Here is a 13,210-nt window from a genome sequence, read left to right on the forward strand (position 1 = left end):
AAGAACTCTTACAATTCAACAACAAAAAAAAACCCAAACAACCCAATTACAAAATGGGCAGAGGACATGAAGAGGCATTTTTCTAAATAGGACATTCAAATGGCCAATAGACATTATGAAAAAATGCTCAACATCACTAAATCATCAGAGAAATACAAATAAAAACCACAATGAGATACCACCTCACTCCTGTCAGAATGGCATCATCAATAAATCAACAAACAACAAATGCTGGGAGGAGAAAAGGGAATCCTTGTGCACTGTTGGTGGGATTGCAGATTGATGCAGCCACTATGGAAAACAGTATGGAGGTTCCTCAAAAAATTAAAAATAGGGGCCAGCTGAGTGGCTCAGTTGGTTAAGAGCTCGCTCAAAGGTTTGAGCTCTGAGCAACAGCAGTTCGAGTCTGGCCCGAGATGAGCTGCCGCTGAGCTGCCAACAGGTGGCAGGATGGCTCAGCTAAAAAAAAAAAAAATTAAAAATAGAACTGCCTTATGACCCAGCAATTCCACTTCTAGGTATTTATCTGAAGAAAATGAAAACACTAATCCAAAAAAGATATATGCACCCCTATGTTCACTGCAGCATTATTTAAAATAGCCAAGATATGGAAGCAATCTAAGTGTCCATCAATAGATGACTAGATAAAAGAGATGGGGTACATACATACAGTGGAATATTACTCAGCCATAAAAAAGATAAAATACTGGCATTTGCAACAACATGGATGCATCTTGAAGCATCATGCAAGACAGGCAGAAAAAGACAAGAACTGTATGATTTCACTGATATGTGGGATATAAAACAAAAAGCAACAAACACACAGACAAACCGTGTGGAGGTTATCAGAGGGGAAGTGGGGGGTGGTGGAAGGATGTAGAGGGTAAAGAGGGTCAAATATATGACGACAGAAGAAGACTAGACTTCGGATGGTGAGCACACAATGCAATATACAGATGATGTATTATAGAATTGTACACTTGAAACTTACACAATGTTATTAACCAATGTTACCCCAATAAATTTAATTTTAAAAAAAGGAACTACAAAATTCTCAGAATAAAAAAAAGGGTAAATCTTTTTAACCTTGTGTTAGGCAATGGTTTCAAGTGACACCAAAAGCACAAGTATCAAAAAAAAAATAGGTAAACTGGACAACATCAAAAGTAAAACCTTTTGGAGCTGGCCAAGTGGCGCGTTGGTTAAGAACTGGCTTGGGACGCCAGAGGGCCCCGGTTCGGATCCCACATATGAGGGCCAGTGACACTGCCCTCTACAGCTAAGATGCTGAACAACAGCTCAACCTGAAGCTGGGCCGCCGTGAGTCGCAGGCAACGGCGTAGGCTGCAGCCCCTGTGGCAGTGGGTTGCCATGGGCTACCGTGTGTAGCCAGCAGCCAGCGTGAGCGGCCAGCAGCCGCCGTGAGTGGCCGTCCAGAAGCCGGTGACTGATCTGCCTCGCCCGGGAAGAGCGCAATGATGGTGCCAACTTGGGCCAGTGAAGCAACTTCCTCCACAACTAGACTGAAGAACAAAACGACAGCAACTTGTCTATTCCCCTTCCCCCAATTCCCCAGCACTGTTCCCATCCCCCCAATTCCCCAATTAAAAAAAAGTCTTTAAAAAAATAAAGTAAAACCTTTTGTACTTCCAAGGACACAATCAAGAAAGCAAAAAAATAAGGTGTATAATGAGAGAAAATATTCACCAATCATGTATCTGATAAGTGCCTTGAATCCAGAATATTTAATAACATTTACAACTCTATAAATAAAAAGACACATAACCCAAATAAAATGGATTAAGAAATGTGTATTTCTCCAAAGACAGTGGCCAATAAACACATGAAAACATGCTCTACATCATTAGTCCCCAAGAAAATGCAAATCAAAACCACTTCAAGCCCACGTGGGTGTTTCTAATAATAAAACCCAGAGAATTAAGAGGTCTATGAGGACCCGAATGCCCTGAAGATGAGACAACTGGACCCTCATACATGTTGGCTGTGGTGTTAGCATCATGCAGTCACTTTGCAAAACAATGTGATTTGGAAGTTCCTCAACAAGTTAAATACAGTCACCATCTGAGCCAGAATTCCAGTCTGGGTGATGGATGCAACAGAAAGGAGAATGTGTCTACCGCTAACTTTGACAGGATACATGTTTCATTCTGTGGACGGCCGAACCATGGAGAAGGCAAGGAATGAGAGCAGAGGGCTGTACGTACACGATGACGTCCTCAAACGTCCTGTCGATTATGCCCCGGACCGTCTGAACGTCCTTGTCGGCCATGCCCTGCAGGCCCACGCTGAAGTAGGCCTCCTTGGTGTTTCCATTGTACCTGGAATAGAGGAGAGCGTGCACAGAACCCGTATGGCTCCCACCACTCACTCACCACACACTCTGTTTAAAGCTAGAAGGCACAAAATGGAGCTAAGAAGTTAACTCAAGTCCCACACGACCAAGCCAAAGAAAACAGCGGCCTCAGACATCTGCTCTCAGACAGAACTGGGCACGTTACATTCATGTCCTTTCAACGTTCCCAAACATCACTACAACTTAAACTCTAGAGTTACGGCAAAATAAACCTAGAAATAGAGAACTGCTGAGTTACAAAATCTTAAGATTTCAAAGACTACTTAATGAGCTGACTTTTTAAACAGGCCTCATTATGCCATTCTGAGATGATGGAAAAGTGGCCTTGCTTTCTGCTCCTTTCCTTTTCCCCCAATCCCCCCTGCAGTGGACATAAGTAGCCTGTACTGAAACCATAACCTAAGGCACGGCTCTGTGCTGGCACGGGAAGGGGCTGTCCTGTGACTGTGGGATGTGAAGCAGCCTGCATCCCTGGGGTGCCAGAAAGCCCCTCCCAGGTATGACAACAAAAAATGTGGCCACACTGTCAAATGCCAAAACTGCTCCCAAAGGTGAGGCACTGATGTGATCCGGTGATGATGCTTACCCAACGTCAGGAGAAAAGTCTGTGCCGAGCCCAGATTCGATTAAAGCTTTGTAGAAGGGGGAATTGGGTCCACCGATCAAGAGTGAAGACAGAAGGCTCAACGTGAAGGCTTCGAATGTATCAGTGATGCTTCATTTAAAAGAGTAGAAAAAAGTGGAAAGTGTTGTCCCTTATGTTTTCCAAATCATTAAAATGACTACCACAATGCCACTCATATCCAAAGAAGCTGACATTCTACTAAACAGTTTTGCATTTCAACCTCTATTTTACTGGGTTGTCGAAAAAGTCATGACGTATTTTTTCTTTTTCCGTTGCAAAAATGCGTCATGACTTTTCTGACAACCCAATAATATTTAATACAGAAACTGTGTATCTCTCATACTGGGGTTTTTTTTGGTCCCAAACCATGAGACAGTTTGGCTGCATATCGAATGATGCTGCAGGAGGGTGCCAAGCGCTCTGTGTGACTTCAATTCTAACCACACTGTCAGCATTACACGGTGGACAGGAGACCGTGCGTAGATGGGCAGCCGGGAGCACACAAGCCGATGGGCGTCCCCAGCCCATCCACCCTTCCGGTGTCCAGTCTTGACAGTTAAGAGTTGTGTATGCCTCCAAACTGCTGAGGAAGCGTGCATGGCCCTCTTATCATGCTCAGAGGCTCCTGTGACCCCAAATGTTAACCACCGCTGTTCTGAGTCAGTCTTTCTCTAGGAGTGAGACTTACAACGCAGTGGGGAAGAAGTGACTTTTCTTCTGGATGGCTACCCAAAGCCATTTCCCCCAAAGCCAGCCCAGACATTGTTAAAAAACTCTCCTGAGGGCCTGGTTAGTGGCGTGTTGGTTAAGAGTTGGCTTGGGAGAGCGAGCTCTGAGCAGCAGGGCCCCGATTCGGATCCCATTTGAGGGCTAGTGACCCTGCGCCCTCTACAGCTAAGATGGTGAACAACAGCTCGACCTGGAGTTGGGCCGCCGTGAGTCGCTGGCGACGGCGTAGGCTGCAGTGGGCTACCATAAGCTACCATGAGTGGCTGGCAGCCAGCGTTGAGCAGCCGGCAGTCAGCGTGAGCTGCCATGAGCCGCTGTGAGCGGCTGTCCAGTGGCCGGGAACCGATCTACCTTACCCAGGAAGAGCGCAATGATAATACCAACTTGGGCCAGTGAAGCGACGTCCTCCACAACTAGACTGAAGAACAACAGGACAGCAACTTGTCTGTTCCCCTTCCCTGATTCCCCAATGCTGTTCCATCCCCCAATTCCCCAATAAAATCTTTAAAAAACAAAACAAAACTCTCTTGAGTCCACCACCTGCTGGAGCCCTGAATCCCAACCACTCACCATCCACATCTGACTGGAGAACCTGCTCTGACCATGCTCACCTGCATGTCTTCTACTTTCACACCAACACTTACTCTGGCAAGAGGAAGCTGACACTGACGGTTGTCTGTTTAGAGGGATCTGCAGCCAGCGAGTCCGGGGCACAGGTGATCTGGACTTCCCTCTGTAAGACACACGATAAGTGAAGTAGGCAGAGCATGAATGAACGGGTTCATGTTAGGTTATCTAGATGTGTAAATGGTCCAAGAAAGACTCTTCCAAAACTACTAGAATATATGACATCAGTAAATTTGCAGGATACAGAATCAACATATATTAGCTGTGCTTATATATACCAACAACGAATGATCAGGTGAAATTAAGAAAATAATCCCATTTACAACTGCATCCTAAGTATAAAACACCTAGGAATAAATTTACCCAAGGGGGTGAAATACCTGTGCTCTGAAAACTACAAGACACTGAAGAAAGAAACTGAAGTTACAAATAAGTGGAAAGATACTCCTTGCCCAGGAATTGGAAGGATTAATATTGCTAAAATGTCCATACTACCCAAAGCAATCTATAGATTCAAAGCAATCCCTATTAAAATGCCAATGGCATTTTTAACAGAACTGGAACTAATAACCCTAAAATTTATATGGAACCACAAAAGACCCCAAATAGCCACAGCAATCTTGAGAAAGAAGAACAAAGTTGGAGGTTATCATGCTACCTGATATCAAACTATACTGCAAGGCTATAATCATCAAAACAGCACGGTATTAGCATAAAAACAGACACACAGATCCATGAAATAGAGAGCCCAGAAATAAATCTCCTCTTATATGGTCATTTACTCTATGACAAAGGAGGCAAGGACATAGTGAGGGCAAGACAGTCTATTTAATAAATGGTGCTGGGGACACTGAACAGATACATGCAAAAAAATGAAAGTGGGCCACTTTCTTACAAAATACATAAAAATAAACTCAAGATGACATAAAAATAAACTCAAGATGGCATAAAAACTTAACTGTAACACCTGAAACTATAAAACTCCCAGAAAACAGGCAATAAACTCTCTGACGTTGCTCTTAGTTATATCTTCCTAGATATGTTCACTCGGGCAAGCGAAACAAAAGAATAAACAAGTGGAACTATATCAAACTAAAAAGTTTTTACACAGCAAAGAAAACTATCAACAAAATGAAAAGACAACCTACTGAATGGGAGAAGATATTCGCCAATGATAATGCCAATAAGGGGTTAATATTCAAGATATATAAGGAACTCATATAACTTAACACTAAAAAACAAACAATCCAATTAAAAATTGGCAGATGACCCGAACAGACATTTTTTTCAAAGAAGACCCACACATGGCCAACAGGCACAAGAGAAAGCACTCAATGTCACTGATGAGAGAAATGTACAATAAATCAAAACCACAATGAGGTACCACCTCACACCTGTCAGAATGGCCATCATCAGTAAATCAACAAATAACAAGTGTTGGCGAGGATGTGGAGAAAAGGTAACCCTCATGCACTGTTGGTGGTAATGTCGATTGGTGCAGCCACTATGGAAGACAGTATGTAGGTTCCTCAAAAAATTAAAAATAGGGCCGGCCAAGTGGCGCGATGGTTAAGAGATGGCTTGGGACACCAGAGGGCCCTGGTTCGGATCCCACATATGAAGGCCAGTGACATTGCCCTCTACAGCTAAGATGCTGAACAACAGCTCAACCTGGAGCTGGGCTGCTGTGAGTCGCCGGCGACGGTGTAGGTTGCAGCCCCTGCTGCAGTGGGTTGCCATGGGCCAGCGTGAGTGGCCAGCAGCCGCCGTGAGCGGCCGTCCAGAAGCCGGCGACTGATCTGCCTCGCCCGGGAAGAGTGCAATGATGGTGCCAACTTGGGCCAGTGAAGCAACTTCCTCCACAACTAGACTGAAGAACAAAAGGACAGCAACTTGTCTGTTCCCCTTCCCCCAATTCCCCAATAAAAATCTTTAAAAAAAAAAAAAAATTAAAAATAAAACTACCTTATTTGATTAAAAGCTCGCTCAAGAGTGCAAGCTCTGAGCAACAGCGGTTCAATGCCCGGCCCGAGCTGAGCTGCCTCTGAGCTGCCAACAGGTGGCAGGATGACTCAGCTAATAAAAAAAACAACAACAACAAAAAACTACCTTATGAACCAGCAATTCCACTCATGGATTTTTACCCAAAGAAATCCAAAATACTAATTCAAAAAAATATATGCACCCCTATGTTTACTGCAGTGCCATTCACAACAGCCAAGATAATGGAAGCAACCCAAGTGTCCATCGATAGACAACTGGATAAAGAAGAGGTGGTACACACATACAGTGGATTTCACTCAGCCATAAAAAGAAGGAAATGCTGGCATTTGCAACAACATGGATGGACCCTGAGGGGGGGTATTATGGTAAGTGAAATAAATCAAAGACAAATATGATATATCATTCATGTGGAATATAAAAAAATAAATAAAATTTAAAAAATGAATAAACAAAACCGAACAGAAACAGACTATTAGGTACAGAGAACAAGCTGAAGGTTGCCCAAGGGGAGAGGGTGGGGAATGGGAAAATAAAACAAACAAATAAAATGATACAAGAGATGCTTTTCACTAAATTAACTTTCTTCTCAAACAAATAACCTTCTGTAGGCTTGAGAAGATCGTCCATACATGCAGAGCCCACAGCCTCGTTTTAAAATCAATCCTATTATTAATAGCCAGAGTCTGCACCCCGCACACCTGGCACGGAGGGTAACACACTGAGTACCCTCTGGACAGCCACTTACTGGCTTAGCCCAGGGCTTCTGCGTCTGCACCCTGTGTACCCGGGAGGGGCGGTAACACTGAGTACCCTCTGGATGGAGGGTAACAAACTGAGTACCCTCAGACGGCCACTCACCGGCTTAGCCCAGGGCTCCTGAGGAGGCACTGCGGTGCTTGGCTCGGTTTTCTGGAATTTACTCAGTGCCTCTTCATGAATTTGTTTCAGATGCTGTTCTAGTGGAAAACTGCCGTAAGTGAAGAACCTGAAATTTTGAGAATGTATTAGTCTCTTTCAGTTTAAGAGATTAGAAATCAACCCAGATGGCTTTTTGTAGGAAGGTATGCATACAGCAGCTGGAACAAGCCAGCTCCATAATTAAATGAACTTTATACAGGAGTATATCTTTTTTCCATTTATAAGTAGTTTAACTACAAACACCAAACGGAGGCCTTCCTCTTTCTCTTTAGAAGACAGGTGGTTCAAACAAAACAGAAATTGTACAGAACGACTGAATGGATGTACATTTAGCAATAGTTGCTCTTTATTTTAAATATATTATAAAGGTGTTACAAAAACCAGATAAGCTGTATGTTAAAATACTTTGTGACCTTAGCTATAGTAATTTAATCTCCAACTAAGAATGCCAAATAAAAATGAATTTTACGAAGCTCCATTTTAGGCTACAAATTTTAGGTTACACACTTTTAAAACAACACAATTATTCAGCCGGGGAAAAAGGTTAAAATGACAGTGTTGATCCGTTTCTTTAATACGACATTAAGATTTTGGGAACTAGTGTCTTAAAGGTCCTCTAAAAACTTCTACTCAAAGGTTTAGAAAGGGAAAACTAAGAGTGTGAGCTCCTGGTGCCCGTGCAGACACTGGTCTGTTAACATCTGCCCTGTGTGGTCAGGTGCCTTAGACCATGACCAGCTATACGTCTGAGGCAGGATAAGCCAGGATTTGGGGGGGCCGGGAGGGGAGGGGGGCTGAAACCAAAGAAGTTACGTAAGACTAAAAATTGTCCGAAGGACACGATGAGCCTAAAGGAGCTCCCTCCGGCCACAGTTGGGACAATGTGAGCATAAAAATTAAAAATTCCACTTGATCACAACTTCAGATATAGACACATATAAAAATAGGTGTATGGGGTCATAATGGTAAACATAAAACTAAATAAGGCTGAAAAAAAAGCCTGTCATCATTGCAGGAGCAACTGCCACCATGTCCCCTGGAAACAGGACAGTGAAGGGAAAGCAGCAGCCCGCCTTTCCCACCAGAACACCATCTCAGGGGAACCCCCAGTCTGCGGATGGGCGAACGCTCCTCACAGACGTTACAGAAGTCTTCGAAAACTGTGCTAAGTCTACTGAAGGGCTGCTCGGACAACAGCATCAGTGATTACGAGAACGGGACAGGCCGACGAGGGGCTCCACAAGGGCTCACAGGGGCAGGTCACCAACCCGGCTCAGAGCCTGGGTCTGCCGGGAAGGCCACCATCACCATGGGAACCCGCAGACGGGCTGCAGCAGCCCCGCTGCGAGAGCAGCTCCAAGACGTCTGATGGGGTGCTGCAGGCATGCAGGCAGCACCTTTGCAGGTGAACTGGGTCTTCGCAGCCAGGTCCAGCTCTCAGGAAACACAGGACATGCCCGCCAAGGCCAGAGGGGCAATCCGATGCCCGAGGGTGAGAGAGTCCAGGGGCAGCCAGCCTATTTTTTTCAGTTTCAATGAAAACAATGCGGGGGGGGGGGGGGGATGTGCTGGGAACTGTCTTACAGGAAAGGGACTTAAGAGACACACTGACAAAATGCAATTTGTGGGCCTCATTTGGGTCAAACATTTTGGGGACAACTGGAAAGTCCTAATTTAGGATAAGCGGTAGGTGGTTTTAATCAAGTATTTTTTATTTCCGTAAGTGTGAAAATGGTATTACCTTATGTAAGAAAATACCCTTACATTATAGTCACAAGTGTTAGGGGTACCCCATCATGCCTGTCGGCAAAGGAGAGATCTGCGTGGTTAGTGTATGGGCAGCACTCTTCTGGGGTCTACACTTTTCTGTATACTTCAAGTTTCATAACTGAAATTTACAGTTTTACACTTAAATCAATCTTGCAAATTTGACTTTACATTAGTAGTGAATTTACTTATAAATACAAGTATTAGTGTTTTATCATTAGTGATCTCTGAAACAGACAATTTATCAAAAAGTATCCAGCTTCTCTACCTGCAGCCCCACTTTGGAGGACCTAGGGCACAGAGCTTTAGGGGCACCCAGTCCACCCGCCCACAGGGGCGGGGCCCTCCTTTGGGAGGTGCTGGCACCACCGTGCTGGGTGTAGAAGTGGTGGCTGTGGACTGAGACTGAGCATCGAGTCAATGAGACAGGCAATCTATGAAGAATCCTGTTTAAATTTATATGGTTGCAAGCAAACATTTCTTTGTCAAATGTCAGAAGCGTCTAGTGTAAACGGTGCCAATTAAGTCACCTGCTAATTAAACTACCATCAGACTTTAAAAATGAAACGCCACCTGGCATTGCTGGGGTGATAATGCGTAGCGTGGAACTGTTTGAGCTGCTCCCACGTGAGGTCTGGGATGCACAAGGGGTCACCACCGGAGACAACGGCGTACGTGTGGTCAGGAAGCAGGAGGTTCTGAAGGTGCTGTGAGAACACCCTCTCGTTGTCTGTCTTCAAATGAGAAGAGACACGTCATATATAACATAACACACGCACTGCTGCAGTACAGCCGGTTAACCCACCAGGAGCGCACCCTGGGACACCCTGCAAGTAAAACTGTCCCCAAGGTAAACCAGGACATCCACAGACACTGTGTGAGAAGCATTCGATTCACTCATGACCTGCGTGTGGGACGCAGGGCCTGGCTGCCGCAGGAGAAGGCCACCCCCCTCAGAACGCACTGGGTGACAACACCCACAGGTGAGCGCTGTGGGAAGGCTGCTGCAGATGGGCCCCAAACGCGTCCAGAGGGAAGGCTGTCACCCTAACTCAAGTTTCAGGAAGGTGCTTGAGATGGATGCTGCCCAAACTGAGCGCTACAGCCTAAAGGAGAGAAGGGTCCAGTGCAGGCGGTGGGTGGCGAGGGAGCAGTCCCACACGGCAGGAGCTGGGGGGACACGCCCAGGACAGCGGTTCTCAGGCCCTTCATTCTCCGGAACACTTATAAGGTCCCCAAGGAGCTTCGGATGATGTGGGTTTCTGGATCATATGGGTGTGTGTGTGTGCATAATTTTTACGTCTTAGGAATTAAAACTGAAACATTGTCAAAGTACTTACTCATATTCATTAACCTAACCCACTATGACATGTTATTAAATATATTTTGAAAGATACTTTTCGTAATGAAACAAAGTTATTGAGAAGAGTGGCGCTGTTTCACATATTTTGCAAATCTCACTAGTGTCTAGCTTCATAGAAGGCAGCTGGCTTCTCTACCAGCGTCTGTGCTGACAAAATGAGACCTCACACACCACGTGACAGACTGGGGGACTTCATGGTGTGCTCGGCAGGAACGAGGGTGGAAGACGTCTTAGTAGTGTCATGAAAACAGTTCCTCTCTCGCAGACCTGCAGGTCATCTATGGGGTCCCCACGCCAGTTACAACTGTTGGTCTACAAGAATGGGTCTAGGATGAGGGGGAGCCTGGGCCTGCTGTGGTCCTGTGGTTTCTGCTCATAGCACTGTCACCCAGCTCAGCTCGTTTAGCAAATCCCATGTGATGGGAATATTAAATGACATAACCGAATGTCAACTATCTTCCAAACCTACTTAAATTTCAATAGTTTACAGAGTAAGATAATTTTAACACCACATAAAAAGGAAAACACTTACAAACGCTCCCTTCATCTCATTGAAGACGACCCCTTTGAAGGTTAAGGCTGTCTGGGGGTCACTTGGATTCTCATGTTCCAGTCGCCATCCTTCCTGCCTAAAAAAGAACGGAGAATTACATGGTGATAGTGCCTCTAATACCGCAGTCTACATCAATTAACCACCCAGTACATACCAGAAATCAAGTTCACGCAAGCACGGAAAAAAGGTCGCATCCAAATACACGGACAGGAGGTTCTGGAAGTCCTTGGGGTTTTGTGTGGAAAACGGGTACAGAGTATAATCACTAGCTGGGTGCAAAGGAAAGGAAGATTTTAAAACATCAGATTCGCGCATGAATACTCCTGTCAAGTCTCGTCTCACCCTCACCGTGAGTCCTAGTGTCACCATGAGTCCTAGTGTCACAATAAGCCCTAATGTCAGTGGCACAGAGGCTGCACTCCTCCTGGCCCAGGGTCCAGGGGAATGGGCCTGGAACCAGGGCACCAGTGATCTCTCAGGCCAAGAAGGACATTGTGTGCCAACATGCCCGCATAACTGCTCCCGAGCTGCTCCCAACAGCACAGTGCACACACCGTCAGCCTATTCACTCTCCTATTTCCCAGAATGAAAATCCAAACACCACCTCTGTCAACACTAACACAATGCTGCAGAGGCCCAATCTTATTGGAGAACAGCACTATTCCCCAAAGACCTTTTCCAGAAAACCCTCAAGTGCCCTCTTCCTGAAAGCCCAGTTTTTACAACCCAATCACGAAGCGGCTTGCCTAAAGGCTCACTGTGCTAAGGTCTGCCTAGCAGACATAAGAAGGGCATGTTTATTCTCGCCCACAGGGTGCCAGCCGCACGCCCTACCTACCTTAGGTACAGACCCCACGGCAGTTCCGGCCCGGAAACCGGTCTTACCTGTGAAGGCATTCATAAAGGTGGACAGCGACCGATTCAGCATCTTGAAGAAGGGATCCCTGCATGGGTACTTCTTTGAGCCACACAGGACCGTGTGCTCGAGAACGTGCGGGACCCCTGTGCTATCTGTGGGGGTGGTGCGGAACTGCACGCTGCGGCCAGAAAGACACAGGACAGGCGCATTAGGTTAGGCAAACGCCACAGCTCCCAATGAGCCATGCCCTCTGTTCACCGGAATTCTTCGTTTACCCTCACACTCTTTCACAGAAATGTCTGCTGAATGTAATATGCAAAATCATATACAATTTTCACCATTTACTGTGCGTAACCAAGGACATATATTCACTTAATCTTTTCCTCATTTTCAGGGCGCTATCAGCACTGTCACTTTAAGCTATGGCGGGTGCTCTAAGGAGGAACGGTTCTCAGGGTGGCTACACACCTGAACAGGTTATTCGTGTCCTCTCGGGCCAGGTGTAAGTGCCTCGCCCCCGTGCCATCATGGCTGAGCTTCACAGCGGTCAGGAACAGTTCAGGGACAGACGTTACCTGAAGCAACAAGAACACGAGCAGCTACTCAGATGCAAAGGTGTTCAGAACGATTACGATAAGTCATCTACCATAAACTAGGACCACACCGGGATGTGGGTGTCCCTTGTCCAAACCCAGCCCTTACAGATGAGGACAGTAAGAGCTACGCTGACAACAAGACACACTTCCTTTACAAAGTGTGTACTATTTGCAAAACGTTTGCTAAACAGTTCCCGCCCCAGCTGTTTGTGGCTTCAGACCCCTCTGTCACACCAGGCTGCCTGAGGGTAACGGCTCTCATTGGAATGTCAGAGCGCTCCCAGTACTTAATGCTGGATTGGGCCTCAGCCTGAGGCAGCGGCTCGGCGGTGGCCTCATCTAGTTCATGGGGTTCTCACCAGTTACTTGTTCCAGTGGGAGGGCCCCGGAGGGGACAACAAAAGTGAAGGCTCCCTCCCTGAGGGCAGTCATCTTTCTGAGTCAGCCCTGACGTAGCCTCCAGGCTCTGGCACTGAAGAAGCGGCCCTACATCCTCCTGTGCCAGGGCCCCTCACCTTCAATCACAACACGCGTCACTAGGACAAGCACACGCCACCACCCCACTTTTCAGAGGCCATGAAAGTAAGCCGTATGCACTGACTGGTATGGCAGAGCTTAGAGCTGGAGTGTCCTGACCCAGTGCTGTGGGCCCAACGTGGCCCACTGATGTACAATGTGCAACTAATGAAGGGACTGATCTCTCAGAGCTTACTGCACTTTGTGAGAGATCGCAGAAGACACAGTGTCATGTCTGCTTCCTAACAACTTTCATGGGAATATTTCTCAAACAAGGAC

At 46.1% G+C, this 13,210-nt stretch overlaps 1 protein-coding gene across 1 annotated transcript in view; it reads right to left on the bottom strand.

The window, feature by feature from the left end:
- The window catches only part of PITRM1 (pitrilysin metallopeptidase 1), a 30,557-nt gene extending 18,166 nt beyond the window's left edge, over positions 1 to 12,391 (bottom strand). The window contains exons 1-9 of the mRNA XM_019625426.1: positions 12,288 to 12,391; positions 11,846 to 11,997; positions 11,115 to 11,229; positions 10,940 to 11,036; positions 9,618 to 9,778; positions 7,218 to 7,344; positions 4,373 to 4,461; positions 2,961 to 3,089; positions 2,226 to 2,339 (exon numbers count right to left, since the gene is read on the bottom strand). Coding sequence (XP_019480971.1) covers positions 2,226 to 2,339; positions 2,961 to 3,089; positions 4,373 to 4,461; positions 7,218 to 7,344; positions 9,618 to 9,778; positions 10,940 to 11,036; positions 11,115 to 11,229; positions 11,846 to 11,888 — 875 coding nt within the window. The 5' untranslated portion in view covers positions 11,889 to 11,997; positions 12,288 to 12,391. The remainder of the gene's footprint in view (positions 1 to 2,225; positions 2,340 to 2,960; positions 3,090 to 4,372; positions 4,462 to 7,217; positions 7,345 to 9,617; positions 9,779 to 10,939; positions 11,037 to 11,114; positions 11,230 to 11,845; positions 11,998 to 12,287) is intronic.
- Between the last annotated feature and the right edge of the window lie 819 nt (positions 12,392 to 13,210).

This window comes from Hipposideros armiger, unplaced genomic scaffold (genome assembly GCF_001890085.2).
Source record: "Hipposideros armiger isolate ML-2016 unplaced genomic scaffold, ASM189008v1 scaffold_626, whole genome shotgun sequence".
Taxonomy (NCBI): domain Eukaryota; kingdom Metazoa; phylum Chordata; class Mammalia; order Chiroptera; family Hipposideridae; genus Hipposideros; species Hipposideros armiger.